This window comes from Piliocolobus tephrosceles, chromosome 15, assembly GCF_002776525.5.
Source record: "Piliocolobus tephrosceles isolate RC106 chromosome 15, ASM277652v3, whole genome shotgun sequence".
Lineage (NCBI taxonomy): Eukaryota > Metazoa > Chordata > Mammalia > Primates > Cercopithecidae > Piliocolobus > Piliocolobus tephrosceles.
Window position 1 is genome coordinate 26,586,117 of NC_045448.1, and position 14,647 is coordinate 26,600,763.

Sequence of the window (14,647 nt, forward strand, 5' to 3'; positions counted from 1 at the left end):
GGAGCAAAATGGGGATCAAAGACCAGCCCAAGACTTCTTCAGTCTTTGAAGATCAATCCAGGGCAGGTTGGGAGTGTAGGTCCCTCTTTTCAGCTCCAAACATAGGGTAGCCCAAGGAGAAGGGCACGCTCCCAGCCCCTCCAGGCCAGCCCCTCCTGCCCCATCCCACACTTACTTGTTGCTGAAGACTTTGCTGTAGTTGAAAACCTGAATCTCCAGCATCTCATTTCTGTCGATGCTGCTGGCCACTGGCCACCGAAACGTCTGGGGAGAGAGGAACAACTGTGGCTTTGGTGGCAATAATAGGTAGGAGCCTCAGGGCGTGGGAGGGGAATCTCTGTTGGGGGTCTCCAACAGCTAGAATGGCCCCTCACTTGGGCCCAGTGCTCCCCAGGAACAGAGCGTTGACACCTGGACTCTCATTTAGTTACAATGACCACCTTGCAGAGCCGGCATTGGTGCCCACTCCTCTTTCAAAGATGGTGCTCAGAGATGTTAGAGGACCTGCCCAAGGTCATGTGGTAGGTGAAGAGTCTGGACCTACCAGGACTTTTGACTCCCTACACAGTGCTGCTTCCATGGCTTCCTAGTTCCTGAGGGGTATTGGGAGAAGGCGGTGCAACCAGGGTGGTGGTCGGGCCCCAGAGAGACAGCAAGGATTGTGGGTGTGAGCCTGGTTTTTGGCGGGTGCTGAATGGAGCTGTGAGCTTCCAGCTCTCTCCCATCAGGATCACGCTGACTGGTGCGGGCTCTGCCCCAGACTCCTATGTTGAGTTCAGACCACTCCTCACTCTGCCAGTGGTAACATCAGGGACAGGTTTGAGCTGATTAGTGGTCCTGGGGTCATGCCCACAGCCTGTCCCCAGCTCACTGTTTCTGGATTCACCCTTACCACTTCTGTGTTGCTTCCTCCCTAACTTAATGTTAATGATGAGTAGGAATTTGATTGGGATTTTTCCTGGTGCCCTAGAAATGGCAACAAGGGCTCAAAACAGAGGCTAAAGTAGCCTAGTGCCCCATTCTGTAAAAAGCTGCCAAGGGGCAGAGCCAGACATCTTCCCAGGGCTTCCTCAAAGGCCCTGTTACCTCCAACCATCACCCAGCCCACCTTCCTGGGACGGGACAGAAGACTGGGCAAGGGAAAGGTGGGAAGAATTCTGTCCTGGGCGTAGTGTTTTTGTGGTGCTTCTTGGGGAAACAACTCACAGCAATTAGGTACTGGCAAGAAGGGCAGCATGGCATGCAAATCCCCAGTGGCATCTGCAGGGCAGTGGACTGGCAGGAGACCCACGGAGCACTGCAGGGCGAGGAGCCCAGCCTGCCACTGTTGTCTGTGGCAAGTCTTCGATTTGCAGTCCATTGGCCAAGTGGGGTCGAGTGATCTAATGACACTTTTTTCATGGGCTGCCCACCAGGGGAGGATGTGGAGGGCCTCAGCAGGGGTCCCCGTCCCACTCCATGTCCTGAGGCACAAGCATGAGGGAAGGGGGATGGCCAGGGGTGAATAGGATGCCAGACTGGAGTAGGAATCCCTTCTGGACAGGACCAGACAGCGCTGAGGTCTGCTCAAGACGCTGTGGAGAGACCATGTCAGGGAGGATTTTGACAGATTGGGTGGAAGGCAGTGACTTTTTATTTTTTAGCTCCATTTTTATACCCTACCAAATTCAGACTGCTCAATAGGCCAATAATAAATAATAATAGTAATAATCGCTGCCATTTCTGGGGAATTTTTTCTCATGCAGGGGTCTGAATGCTCTATGTGCATTCATTCATTTAGTCTTTCTGATGGTCCGAGAGGTGGGTAATGGCTTCTGTACTCTATAAACAAGGAACTTGGCCTCAGAGCAGGTGTGCGATTCGGACACTCCGTTGGTGGCTGAGCAGGCCCTGGGAAGGAAGCTTCTGAGAGCTCACCCTGCATGTTTGCCATTTCCAAAGCTGAAATTCCTTCTCACACCCTGGAGACTCGGAGGGCTTGGGCACACTGGGCCAGCCCCGCGGGTCACTGCCCAGTGTGGGCAGGGCCTGTTTCAGGAAAACAGCCTTTGTGACATCTCCCTTCAGGACTGGCTAAGTCCCAGGGAGGACCTGGCCTTGGCATGAGAGGGAGGAAGAAGCAGAGGAGGGGGAGAGGGGTCTGCAGGGTGGGGTGGGGAGGGTTCTGAGCAGGACCTAGGGAGGGCTTTAGAGGTGAGGTGGGCACAGGGCAGAAGGGTGGGCTGCGGGGCCCAGGAAGTGGAGGCAGCCTGGCCCACAGGCCTCATTCAGCGGCTGTGGCTCCAGCTTCTGGATGCCTCTGGCAGCTCAGCAGAGTGTGTGGTTTTCTTAATGAAGCTGCTTTTATGGGGCTGCAGGGAAATAAAGCAGCCCAGGAAGGCCCAGCTCATCAGTCACAGCACCGCGTGGGAGTGGGGGGGCTGCAGGAGCCGCTGAAATTCGGTTTACTGGGGATGAAGCGGGGAGGAGTGATTCAACCCCCTGAGGGTCTGTGGGTGGGATTTTGGCATTGGAAGGAGAGAAAGATCAGGAATAAAGGACATGACCTTGGAGATGGACCTGTGAAAGGGATGGGGGGTGTTGAACGGTGGCCGGAGGCTGAGGCAAAGGGACCTGGGGAGGGAGGCTGCCTGGCTGGGAGGCAAGGACCAGTTTGTTGAGTGAGAGTTGGGTGTCAGGGAGGGTCCAGGAGAGAGGGGGCTTCCAGAAGGGCCCCTGACTGCAGATGAGAATAATCAGGGAAGCGTGTGTAGGTGTGTGGCTCAGGTGCCCTTTCAGGAACTTGTCAGCCAGGTCTGGGCAGTCCCTGAAGACGTCAGAGGGGAAAGTTCTTCTTGGAGGCTTTCTGGGCGAGGGAGAAGACAGGGTCCTCACTGAGTGACAGAGGCTTCCCGGGTGAGGGAGAAAACAGGGTCCTCACTGAATCACAGCAGCTTCTTCAGTCTCTGACTTGCTCCCTGCTTTACAGATACCTCTCTTTCCTCCCCTGTCTCCCTCCCACGTTTTCCACCCACAAGAGGCTTTCCCCTCATTTCTCTTTTCCTTCTTCCCTCCCGCGTCATTCCCGTGCTTTCTTCTCCTCACCACATCCATTTTCTCTTTCATCAGTTTCTCTCTCTGTCTCTATCTTTTCCTTTGTCTCTGTCTCCCTCTGTCTCTCTCAGGGGTTCTTCATCTTGGCTGGAGTTGGAATCCATTACAGAACCTTTAAAAAATCCCAAGGCCCAGGCCTGGAGATGGATCAAGCCGGCACCTCTAGGTGGGGTCCTGGCATCAGTGTGGGGCCTTGGAGGGTGATGGGCCTCCCAGCTAGAGGGAAGTGACTCAGGGTCTGGGACTGGGGGTTACTCCCATTTGGCCTCCCTACAAGCAGAGGCATGGGCTGTAAGAAGGAGACATTTTGGGTTGAATTTTCCTCTCTTTTCATCTCTCTTTTGTTAAAACTTTTCAATGGCTTCTCCACAGCTCCCTGAAAGAGGTGGGGATTCCCTTTCCCAGCACCCAGAGACCCCCAGAGACCTCCTTGCTGTGCCCAGACAGCATTGCCAGCCCCATCTCCCATTGCTGACACCTTCCTTTGCTCAGGCAGTGTCTGTGAGCTCTGGGTACCTTACAGAGCTCCAGAGGACATGCCCACCCTTTGCTTCTATTTGTTCTTCTGACAACATTGAGGCTTGTATCTCATGCAGACTGGGAGTCTCCATGGTGTTGCAGAAACTCTAAGTTTGAGTCAGGAGACTTGAGTTCTAGCCCTGGCTCTGCCACTCACTAGCTGTGCCTCAGCTTCCCCATCTGTGAAATGGGGGGTGACAATATCTACCTTAGAGGGCTATTGAGAGAATTGAATGAGATCTCACAGGTGACAGCAGTCATAAGCGACACAGCACTGCAGAACGCTTTTGGTTTAGATTTTCCCAGTGGGAACTCTGTGCAGGTCTGCAGCTGTCCCGTCTCCCTGTCATGCCACCTCCCTCCCCCTCGCCCCCATCACTTTCCTTTTCTGCCTCGGCCTGTGGATTTCACATGTGTCTTTCACTGCTTCTTCTCTTCCTAATTTCAGTTTTCATTGTCTCCTCATTTTTGTGGTTACATCCTTTCCTCCATTTGGGGTGACATGCTGAGAACACAGCAAGACGAGATGAGGACTTTGAGGGTTTGGGAACCACACTCCTCTTCTGACTCTGCCATTGAATTTGTGAGCTACTAGATTGAAGGAAAGGGGGCTGGGTGCAGTGGCTCATACTTGCAATCCCAGCATTTTGGGAGGCCGAGGTGGGCAGATCATTTGAGGTCAGGAGTTTGAGACTAGCCTGGCCAACGTGGTAAAACCCTGTCTCTACTAAAATACAAAAATTAGCTGGGTGTGGTGGTGCATACCTGTAATCTCAGCTACTTGGGAGGCTGAGGCAGGAGAATTGCTTGAACCCGGAAGGCAGAGGTTGCAGTGAGCCAAGATGGCGCCACTGCACCCCAGCCGGGGTGAAAGAGCAAGCCCCCCCCAAAAAAAAAAAAAAAAAAAAAAAAAGACTGAAGGAAAAGGGCTTCTGAAGGAAGAATTTCATCTGGGTAGCACTTAGTACTTCCAGAGCACCTTTTACCCATAACCAGACTCACAGCAACATGGCAAAGATGTGCTCCTTTTACAAGTGGGAAAGTGGAGAGGCGAGAGTTGCCCAGGGGCACAAGGCTGCTTGGTGGCAGAGGCAAGGTTCAAATTCAAGTCTCAGGATGCTTAGTCTGGAGTTCTGTCCTTAGGGCTCCACTACACTGAACCCTCTCCTGAAGCCTGGTACTGCTGGGCAGTTAAGCCAAACATGGTCACTAAAGATGTCACAAGCCAGCAAGCCCCATGCTGGGGGCAAACATTTGTTGAGTACTTGCTGTGTGCCAGGCTCTGTGCATGACGCTGTGCAGAGCGCAGGGATGCAGGTTGTTTCTCAGTCCTGGGGATAGTACTGGACAGTTCTGGAGACAGACACTGACCCGGAATAGCAGCCTGGGATAAGATTATTGACAGAAGCAAGATGGTAGGTAGTACAGACAGGGAGGGAAAGAGGGCCTCTGTTGCGGGGGCAGTCTCAGGAGCCCTGGGAGTGCTGAATCCTGACCCAGTTTTCTGGTCTAGGCTTAGCCCTGACCTGGCTGGTGCTGGCCAGGGCGCAAGGTTCTGCATCCTATCAGCCCCAGTGATCTAGGACTCTGCAGAAAAGGTTTCCCCAATGCACTTTGGAGAATGACCTGGATTATGTCCAGCTTGGCCCCTGACTGGGCCTGGAAGCATCCTAAATCAGCAAGGTAGCATCCTTAAAGGGACAGGGTTGTAGGTTTGGGGGAAAATATTGAGATACACTACAAAGCTTTAGAGCAGGGGTCCCCAAACCCCGGGCCATGGACCGGTACCAGTCCATGGCCAGTTAGGAACGGAGCCGCACAGCAAGAGGTGAGCGGCGGGTGAGCGAGTATTCTCGCCTGAGCTCCACCTAATGTCAGATCAGGGACAGCATTTGATTCTGACAGGAATGTGAACTCTACTGTGAACTGCACATGCCAGGGACCTAGGCTGTGTACTCACTAAGAGAACCTAATGCCTGATGTTCTGAAGAGGAACAGTTTCATCCCCAAATCACCCCCGGCCACCACCATCCCAGTCCATGGAAAAATTGTCTTCCATGAAACCGATCCCTGGTGCCAGAAAGTTGGGGACTGCTGCTTTAGAGTCTAATGGGAAAGAGACGGATTTGTGAGCTTAAAGACCTGGGCTCAGTCTACCTAGTGTGGCTTTTTCACTTTCCCAGGACACAAAGGCTGGGTCTCTCTCTGTCTCTCTCTCTGTCTTTGTCTCTGTCTCTTTCCCCAGCTTCTTCAGAGTTGTAAGTTAAATGCAGGATCTCAGATCTCAGCTGGTCTTCTTGGGCAATTCTCTTCCCCACTCTAAGACCTGTTTCTTCAAGTGCAAGACAAGAGGGTTAAACTAGATGATCTCTAACCTTAGAGATCAAGGTGATCTAAAGTCCCCTTAGGTGATCTCGTCTGTGCCTTGATTGCTTCCTTTCTATCCAGGCCACAGCAAAGGGCTTGATGTACCACTAGCCCTGCTGAGCCCACTTAGTCTGGGCACAGGCCTGTGGTGACAGGTGCCAGTCTCACTGAATATCACTGTTTTGTTCATTCTTTCACTCGGCAACATTTTCTGAGCTCCACGCTGGGTGCCAGGCCAATGATGAACAAGACAGGTGTGTTTCTGGCCTCCAGGAGGTAACAGCCCATGACTTCCAGGGACAAGCAGAAAGGGGAAGATAATGCCAAACTCCCCTGCCCTGTCATCCCCCAGGCTGGTGACCTCTTCCTCCTCTGGGCTCAGAAGGCCCAGGGTCCCTCCTTGTTTGTAGTGGGTCCATCTGCCCACCAGACTGAGCCCCTTGAGGGCAGTGCTGAATCTTGTCTACTTTGCAAATGACCACAGATCCTGGAATCAGGTAGACTTGAGTTTAAATCCTGGTGTGGCTCCTTATCACCTAGGAAGCGACCAACCCAGCAAGTTCTAGAGAGTCTAATGCTTGTGTCAAGCTCTCAACCCATCTTGCCACACACTAAGTGCTCAATAAACAGCAGCAGTTCTTATCATTGCTGCAAGTACTATTGTTACTCTGGCCTCTCCCCTGGGGCCTGGTCCACACAGGGCCTGTGTTAGAGCCAAAGCAAACTGGCTAAAGGTGGCTACTTCTGCTTCCCCAGGGCACAAAGGCTGGGTCCTTTTCTGTCTCTCCATTGCTTTTCCAGTGTTGTAGGTTAAATGTAGGAGCTCAAGTTCCAGCCTCTGGGAAAGGAGACACCATGTCCAGGCTCTGTTTCCACCCATTGTTGTAGAGAGCATTGTCTTTCTTCCGTGGCCTCCTCCTCCCCACTCAGGTTCCTAAGCCCAGCTGCTGCAGCCCCTCTCACCCATGCCTGAGCAGAGGAGGGGCCCCTCCCTTGGTTGGAATCCCTTACCTAGTAGAGCTGTGAGAGACATTTGCTTTCTTGTCTGTTATTTCATGTTTTTAAGCCTTGTGACAGTCCCGTGGGGGCAGGTAGAGCAGGGAGCATATCCCTCTCTTACAGAAGGGGAATGCAAGGCCCAAAGAGGTTCCTCAGCAAGGACTATGGTGCAGGTCTCATGACTCCCAGGCCACTGAGTCTCGCTAAGCTGGCTCCTGCAGGCCCTGGGCAGAGTAAGGCGGAGAGAAGAGACTTTCTGGAAAGTCAAGAGGCTTTTGGGGGATTTGAAAGGGCCTCTTTCCCAGGATATTCTGGAACCACTGGCAGGCAGGTTCTTTCAGGGGGATGCCAGGGAAGTTTACGGCTTACTCACTGGGTCTAGGGAGACAGGTTAAAGCCAGGGTATGGTTCCAGGCTATCTTTGGGATTGGGCTGACTCAGGCCTCTGGGCCCTTCCTGAACAGGGGATGGAAGGGTGGCCTTCCTGCTTTGTGGGATGTGCACTGCAGACCAGTGGTGGCCAGGGCTGCAGCCACTTCGCACAGGGAGAAATGGCGGCGGGGGTGTGGAGAGACTTCAACATGGGCCTTGCAGGGGTGGTGGGAGTCAGGCCCTATCACTGTTTCCAGAGAGGGCTTAGGTCTCATCTATGCAAGAATTCAGAGCCCTGGCTTGGCCGCTTCCATCTCTGTCACCTGGGGAAGGTTAGTTGCCATCCGAGCCTGATTTCATCTGTGGATTATTTCAGAGATTGAGTGGAAGGGGCATGGCTCAGGAAGCAGCTCAGTGCTTCTTCCCATCTTCCCACGGGGCTCCCAGGTGGGAAGTGTGGGATGGCCTGAGTGTTGCGAGTCATTTTGCATCCTTGCTCCCCACCTCACTAAATGCCAGCAGGTTCCTCATTGTGACAGCCAGAAACTCGCCTGTCTCCCCAGTGGGCGGGCGGCACTTTCCCCAGGTCGGAGCCACTTCTCCCCATCGCATGCCCTGCTCTCTGACCCTAGTCACAGGCTTCTTCCCATAACTGCCTGGCTTCTGCCCCGCCCCAGTCTCTCCACACTGACACTGGCTACCCCATCCCTAAGCTCCCATACCCAGGTTCCTCCCTCTGGAGCATCTCAAGCCCAGCCTGGCATTCATTAGATGCTCAGAATGTGGCCTCTTGTTCAGGCCCAGCAGAGACAGACTCTCCCCCAAGGTGGGTTGGGTAGAGTTGGGAAGAGGAAGGACACGGTGATTAACTTTGAATGTCATGCATACCTGTGGCTCAGGTGTCTGGGGCGCTGGGCATGGAAAGGGGTGGCAGTGCCCTTGGAAGGGGCATCAGGTTGCCCCCTGGCTGGACGCCTGGGCTGACATGTCCCCTGGGAGTCTTGGGAGGAGGGAGTCAGATGCTGTGCCTGGCGGATTAGTGGGCAGAAGCCCAGGGAGGTAGGACTATGGGAAACTGGGCCAGGCTGCTGGAATCTTCACCGAGCCAGCCCAGTGCCCTGAATGAGGAAATGGGGAGCAGAGGGAGCAGACCGGGTGTATAATGGGGCAAGCCTGAAGCCTCTATGACTGCTGCCTCAGTGGGCAGCCATGGTTCCACTCTCACCATTACCCTTCATTTTGTTAATCATTTTGCAGAGACCTTCACACCCATCACCAATCCCATTTGACAAAGATGGTGGCGGGTTTAGAAACTGAGGTCATTGTACAACCAGGAGGGGGAGAAGGTAAGGACAGAAACTTCCCTAGCTCTAGTGATTCACTTTAAATGAGCAATTCACCTGTCCTGCGTAGCAGTGGGGATGTACCAGGGAGGTAGTGGCAACTGCGCCCCACAGTGGTTGGGGAGGGCGTGGTGCTGGGCCGCGATGGTTGATGGCTGTGTCTGAGCCTGAGTGAGGAGCGAGGCTTTGCTCCCTGTGTCTCCAGCTCTGGGTCGATGGACACAGCCACATCGTGTGGCCTGGTTTCAGAGGGAGGGAGACAGCTGGTGCCAAGTGTCAGCCTGGTGGCTGCTCAGCCGAACGCCAGCAGCCAACCTCAAGAGGCACAGTCTGCCATGAGGCCCTTCCCAGCCTCCACAGAGCCAAGCAGGAGAGCCAAGCCCAGGCGAGAGGGGGTACACTATTTGAGGATCACTACGGAGCTTCCAGTTTGGCCAAGATGGTGACGGACGACTGCTGGTCCTCACCCCAAAGTCAACCCTGGAGAAACTACAGCAGCCAGAAGGGAATATAGATTCTGGAAGCAGCAAACAAATAGATGAAAGAATGTGAGGAGGCCGAGGAGGCCGCAGACTGCTTGAACTGGTGTGTGTGTGTGTAAGGATGGGGCTCCCAGCCAGGCCAGGTGCCGAGGGGACTGGCAGGGAGAGGGAAGCATTGTAAGTCCTCTCACCGCTCCCAGACACTCCCGTGGGATGGTGTCGCCTACTCCTTTGCTGATAAAATTGTGACAATAACCCAGCTGGAGTGAGGATTGAGAAAAATCGTTGTCAGTAGACCAGCAGCTCACGTCTTTTCTCATGGCACCTCCAGAGCTGTTGCTGAAAATCCAGACTGTCTTCTGTTCCCCATGTTTCCCCTCAAGGTCTGGAGATGGCGCCCTGACCCAGGTGGGGTGCTTGACAATGTTTCCCTGGTGACCGGGGCTCCCACCTCAGTGCCTGGGGCTGCCCTGCTCTTCAACCCTTGAGGACTGACACAGACTGGCCTTTGCGACGTCCCCAACACTTGCCTGCCTCCTTGGGCCCTCAGCTGGTGGCTCACATTCAGGTCTACAGCACCTGTGGGCTCTTTCTCCGCAGGGAATAACAGTCCCAGACCTGGCAGGGCAGTTGAGGTGGGCCAGGCTGCTGTTCCCCGTGTCATTTGCACACGGGCCTCGCCTGTGCAGAGGTTTCTGGGGGGAACACAGGGAAAGGGGTTCCTGCACACCCTCCTCACCACCTCCTTCAGGAAGCAGCTGAGAGGTAAGCGGCTCAGAGCAGGCCGGCGCCTGGGATTTGGGGCCAGTGTGTGCCCACAAGAGGCAGTGAAGGGTGCTTGCTCCCCTCTGGGCTCAGGGCTGAGGGAGGGGGCGGTCTTGGGCCTCCTACCTCGTCAAAGTCAGCCACATCCTCACAGTTCTCCAGGACCCGGGAGTAGAAGGATTGCCCTGCGGGGAAAGAGGAAATAAATTCTAGGGTCAGACCTGTCCAGACGACCAGCATGGGGTCAGACCTCCTCATCCTGGGAGTCGTCCTGACAGCATTTGACTTGTCATGCAACATGGGACCTCCTGGCTTACACAGCTGTCCCAGGGGGAGGCCACTCCCCATGCAGCCTCTTCTCTGACCCTCTCAGCAGTCCCGTAAGGGAAGCCGGTCAAAGGCCATGAGTTCTATGTTAGGAACGGGAATTCTAAGGCACAGAAGGCCCAGGCTGGTCAGAGTGGCCGTGGAAGCGGACCCCAGGCGCTATTCTCCACCACACTCTTCCCCCGTGGATCTCTCAGCCTCCTCTGCAGCCTCCCCAGCTCTGGTGGTGACTCTGGGCCCTGCTGCCCTGAGTAGAAACCTGGTACAGAGGGTGTAGCCCCTGCCTGCGGACGGGGGTCTGTGAAGCCCAGCTTCCTTCTGCAGCCACCCCAGGAGCTCCTGCCCAAACCAGGTCCCCCAAAACAAGTCAGATCCCAGACAGCCATTCCCTGTGGGACAAGGGCCTTCCCCTTCCACCACTGTCATGCTTGTCCATCTTCCTGTCAGCCTTAGCAGAGAAGACGGTCTCGCAGTTTCCTCCTGGGCTCTATTCCTGCCCCTACTTTCCCCACTGGCACGGGAGGTAGAGAGTGTATGAGATGTACACCCATTGTCCCAGGCTTCCCCATCCGTATGCCACCCAGTAGGGCATGCTGGGAGGACAGAGGGAAAGCTGCCCTCTTTGCTAGTCCAGTTGGAACTGGCCCAAGATGTGGGGAGAAGTAAGTCAGAAGAGAATCGAGGGCAGGTTGAAGGGGCTCCAATGTGTGGGAAACACCAGCTAATTCAGTTCACTTTGAGAAGTAGCCGCTGGAGTCTCTGATGTTCCAGGCCATGTCCCGGGGCCTCGGGATAGAGGATGGACCAATGACAAAGGCACAAGCTCCCACCCACAGGGAGCTCATGGTCTAGAAGGGAGGCCAGGAGCCAAGCAACAGGGCACCAGTGCAACGGAAACACCTTTTTTTTTTTTTTTTTTTTGAGATGGAGTCTCGCCCTGTCCCCAGGCTGGAATGTAGTGGCAAGATCTCGGCTGACTGCAACCTCTGCCTCCTGGGTTCAAGTGATTCTCCTGCCTCAGCCTCCCAAGTAGCTGGGATTACAGGCGCCTGCCACCATGCCCAGCTAATTTTTGTATTTTTAGTGGAGACAGGGTTTCACCATGTTGGCCAGGCCCGTCTGGAACTCTTGACCACAAATGACCCGCCCGCCTTGGTCTCCCAAAGTGCTGGGATTACAGGCATGGGTCGCCGCACCAGGCCTCCAGTGCAACACCATTCAGTACATACTCCAAGGTACAATTTTGCACAAGAAACAGTAATGGTACAGAGAAGGGAGGATAAATACTGTTTTAGGGGTGGGATGGAACCACAAGAGAAGGGACTGTAATTTCTGTGAGGAGAAACCTAGAGATAGGATGAGTTAAAGAAAAATTTGTTGCTTAGAATTAATTTATTATCCTCTGTCAATTCCATAGTAAGGGAAAAAAGACAGCATGTATATTAGAACTCCGTTAATAAAAAAAAATACCAACACCCAAATTATATGTGTATACTTCTTCTATGAAGAGACAAACATCTCAAACCATTGAAAGTGGTTACCCCCTCCGGGCACAGTGGCTCACACCTGTAATTCCAGCACTTTGGGAGGCCGAGGCAGGCAGATCACCTGAGGTCGGGAGTTCGAGACCAGCCTGACCAACATGGAGAAACCCCGTCTCACTAAAAATACAAAAATAGCTGGGTGTGGTGATGGGCATCTGTAATCCCAGCTACTTGGGAGGCTGAGGCGGGACAATCGCTCGAACCCAAGAGGCGGAGGTTGCTGTGAGCCGAGATCATGCCGTTACACTCCAGCCTAGGCGACAAGAGCAAAACTCCGTCTCAAAAATAAATAAATAAATAAAATAAAAAAGAAAGAAAGTGGTTATCCCTGGGGAGGGAGAGTGAGAAGGTACTGAAAGCAGCATGCTTTGATGCGAGCCACCACACCTGGCTGAAAGACAAATAAATAAATAAATAATAAATGTGAATTTGATTTTTTTTCCAGTAATCATGCTTGCTTTTAGTAATTGAAAGGCAAATGCCTGTTTTTGTTTGTTTGTCTTGAGATGGAGTCTCGCTCTCTCACCCAGGCTGGAGTGCGGTGGTGCAATCTCGGCTCAATGCAACCTCTGCCTCCTGGGTTCAAGTGATTCTCGTGCCTCAGCCTCCCGAGTAGCTGGGATTACAGGCATGTGCCACCGTGCCTAGCTAATTTTTTTACTTTTAATAGAGATGGGGTTTCGCCATGTTGATCAGGCTGGTCTCGAACTCCTGGCCTCAAGTGATCGCCCACCTCGGCCTCCCAAAGTGCTGGGATTATAGGTGTGGGTCACCGCACCCAGCCGAAAGACAAATACCTTTAAATCTCCACCAGTATAAACCATTTCATTGAAGGGCTCTCTCCGGGTTGAAGCCATTCCTATTTGGGGGTTAGTTTGGGTTGTCACTGTTGGAGACCATGGCATGCGGGAAGCGGACTGTGCTCCTCTCCCTACAGAAAACCTGGGAGACCAGGCTAGAGTGGCGCCAGGACAAGGAGGTACTGGAGCGGGTCAGAGGTCCTCTGAACCTTCCCTGTGATGGTTCTAGGGGCTGGGCAAGGAACGCGGCTCAACAAAGCAGGCTTGTTCCCTCCAGGAATTGACCTCTCTCCTCTGGCGTTGGTGGCCTTATCTGTTTAGTAAGAGCTCTCCAGGGTCCTAGCAGCTTTTATGACCCAATAGCTAGTCCTAGTTCAATGCAGAGCTCTCCTCTGACAAGGAGGGCTGGGGGCGGAGGAGTCGTTGATGTCAGATCCACTGAAACGGGGAGTGTGGATACACTCTGAAAGGGTGTGTGTTCGTGTGTGTGTGTGTTTTGGGGTGGGGGCAAGTGGGGAAGGGCTGGCTGCATCTGAGATGAGGAGGAAAAAGCCATGCCATAAAGCAGAGGCTATCTATACAGAAAAGAGATGTGAAGTAAACAAGATGGGAAAGAAATAATCTTTAGCACTAGCCAGGGACATAAAAAACAAAGCAATCAACAAGAAATATCTCAACAGCAAGCCCCCGGGCAACCAAGGGAGAAGAAGGAAAGTGCCTGAGGTTTGAGTTTTTAATTTTCCCCACAGGTAACACACAATATAAATTGAGAATCAGGTGAGCATGTTTTGTATAGGGCCTTCCCCTAAAGACCTGCTGCTCTGAATAATCAAAGACCTTTTCATCCTAGAAGATTTTAATGAGCCTCAGATATAGCTGTCCTCCAGGGTCTCTTGGAGTGATAAACCGAGCAACCCAGCAGAGGATTGGGAGAGGGTGGGGAGGCGCCCTGCTCCAAGATGGTGTCAGATTCACATCTACAGGAAGCACCAAGGCTCAAACCCTCCCCTGCTTGTGCGTTTGTCCATAGCTTTGTTAGAGAGGAAGTAAAATACGTGAAATTAGCCACTGCAGAATTTATACATCAGGGCTCTGTGTTGAAATGTGCTAAAACCTCATTGATTTAGGCCCTGGAGATTTAGAGCTGGTGAATATTGTCAAACAGGATGAGCTAAATTTACCTCTAGCTATTCTTTTCTTAAAAAGGTTTGCCGAAACACATCAATCATATAGAAACAGTGGAAAGGCCAAATTATTAAGAAAACAAAATGTCCTTCAGCATTTTGGATGAGCCATTTCAGGAGGGTATGTACAAACAGTGGCTGGCAGTATTCAAGTGGTTCTGTTCTGTTCACTGGAGCATAGCTAGGGGACCTCCATCATCTGTTCCAAGGGATCAGGGGAATGACTAACTCCATCTCTTGTTTCAAGTTCATTTCCACTTAACATCTACTCCGTTCAACGTCAGTCTTTTTGACATTCCAGCTTCATTTTAAATGGCTTTCAGACAAAACCATTAAAAATCCCAATATCCAATCACCTTTCTTGCCACAGAGAAGATGGAGAATAAAGCTTGAAAGAAAATAGCCTCTTCCTTACATGGAAAGGCTGTTGTGGATCGAGTGAGAAGGAGGTTAGATGGGGAAAATAGGACAGCATCCTCCTTCCTTCTGAGGCAGCTGCTTCTGGGATAGCTGAGCTGTTTGGTTTGAAATAAACTCCTCCCTGAGTCAATAGATGGAGTATGAATAGCAGAGTCTGTGCTCAAAGTGTAACAAGCACCATGGTATCAGATATACCCATTTCTCCATTCACCACTTAAAAATATCCACACGGCAGCTCTTCTCCTAAATGGAGACGAGCTCAGTGCTTGTTTCAGAAGCAGGATGGCATGCTGGCCTTTCATGGGAAGTGATTTAAGGGGACAAAATGTTCCATCTGCACAAAATAGCTCCCTCTTCCAGACAGCTTACCCTGCTAGGGCCACGCCTCTGAGAAAAGGCAGATGTGCAGGGACATGGCTGTCAGCCCATGTG

General features: G+C 52.7%; 1 protein-coding gene across 4 annotated transcripts in view; it reads right to left on the reverse strand.

Moving 5' to 3' along the window:
• Positions 1 to 14,647, reverse strand: part of OTOF (otoferlin) — a 102,473-nt gene that overhangs the window by 70,051 nt on the left and 17,775 nt on the right. For all 4 annotated transcript variants that reach the window (XM_023230027.2, XM_023230026.2, XM_023230028.1 and 1 more), the window contains exons 2-3: positions 10,067 to 10,125; positions 176 to 264 (exon numbers count right to left, since the gene is read on the reverse strand). In XM_023230027.2, the coding sequence (XP_023085795.1) occupies positions 176 to 264; positions 10,067 to 10,125 (148 nt within the window). The remainder of the gene's footprint in view (positions 1 to 175; positions 265 to 10,066; positions 10,126 to 14,647) is intronic.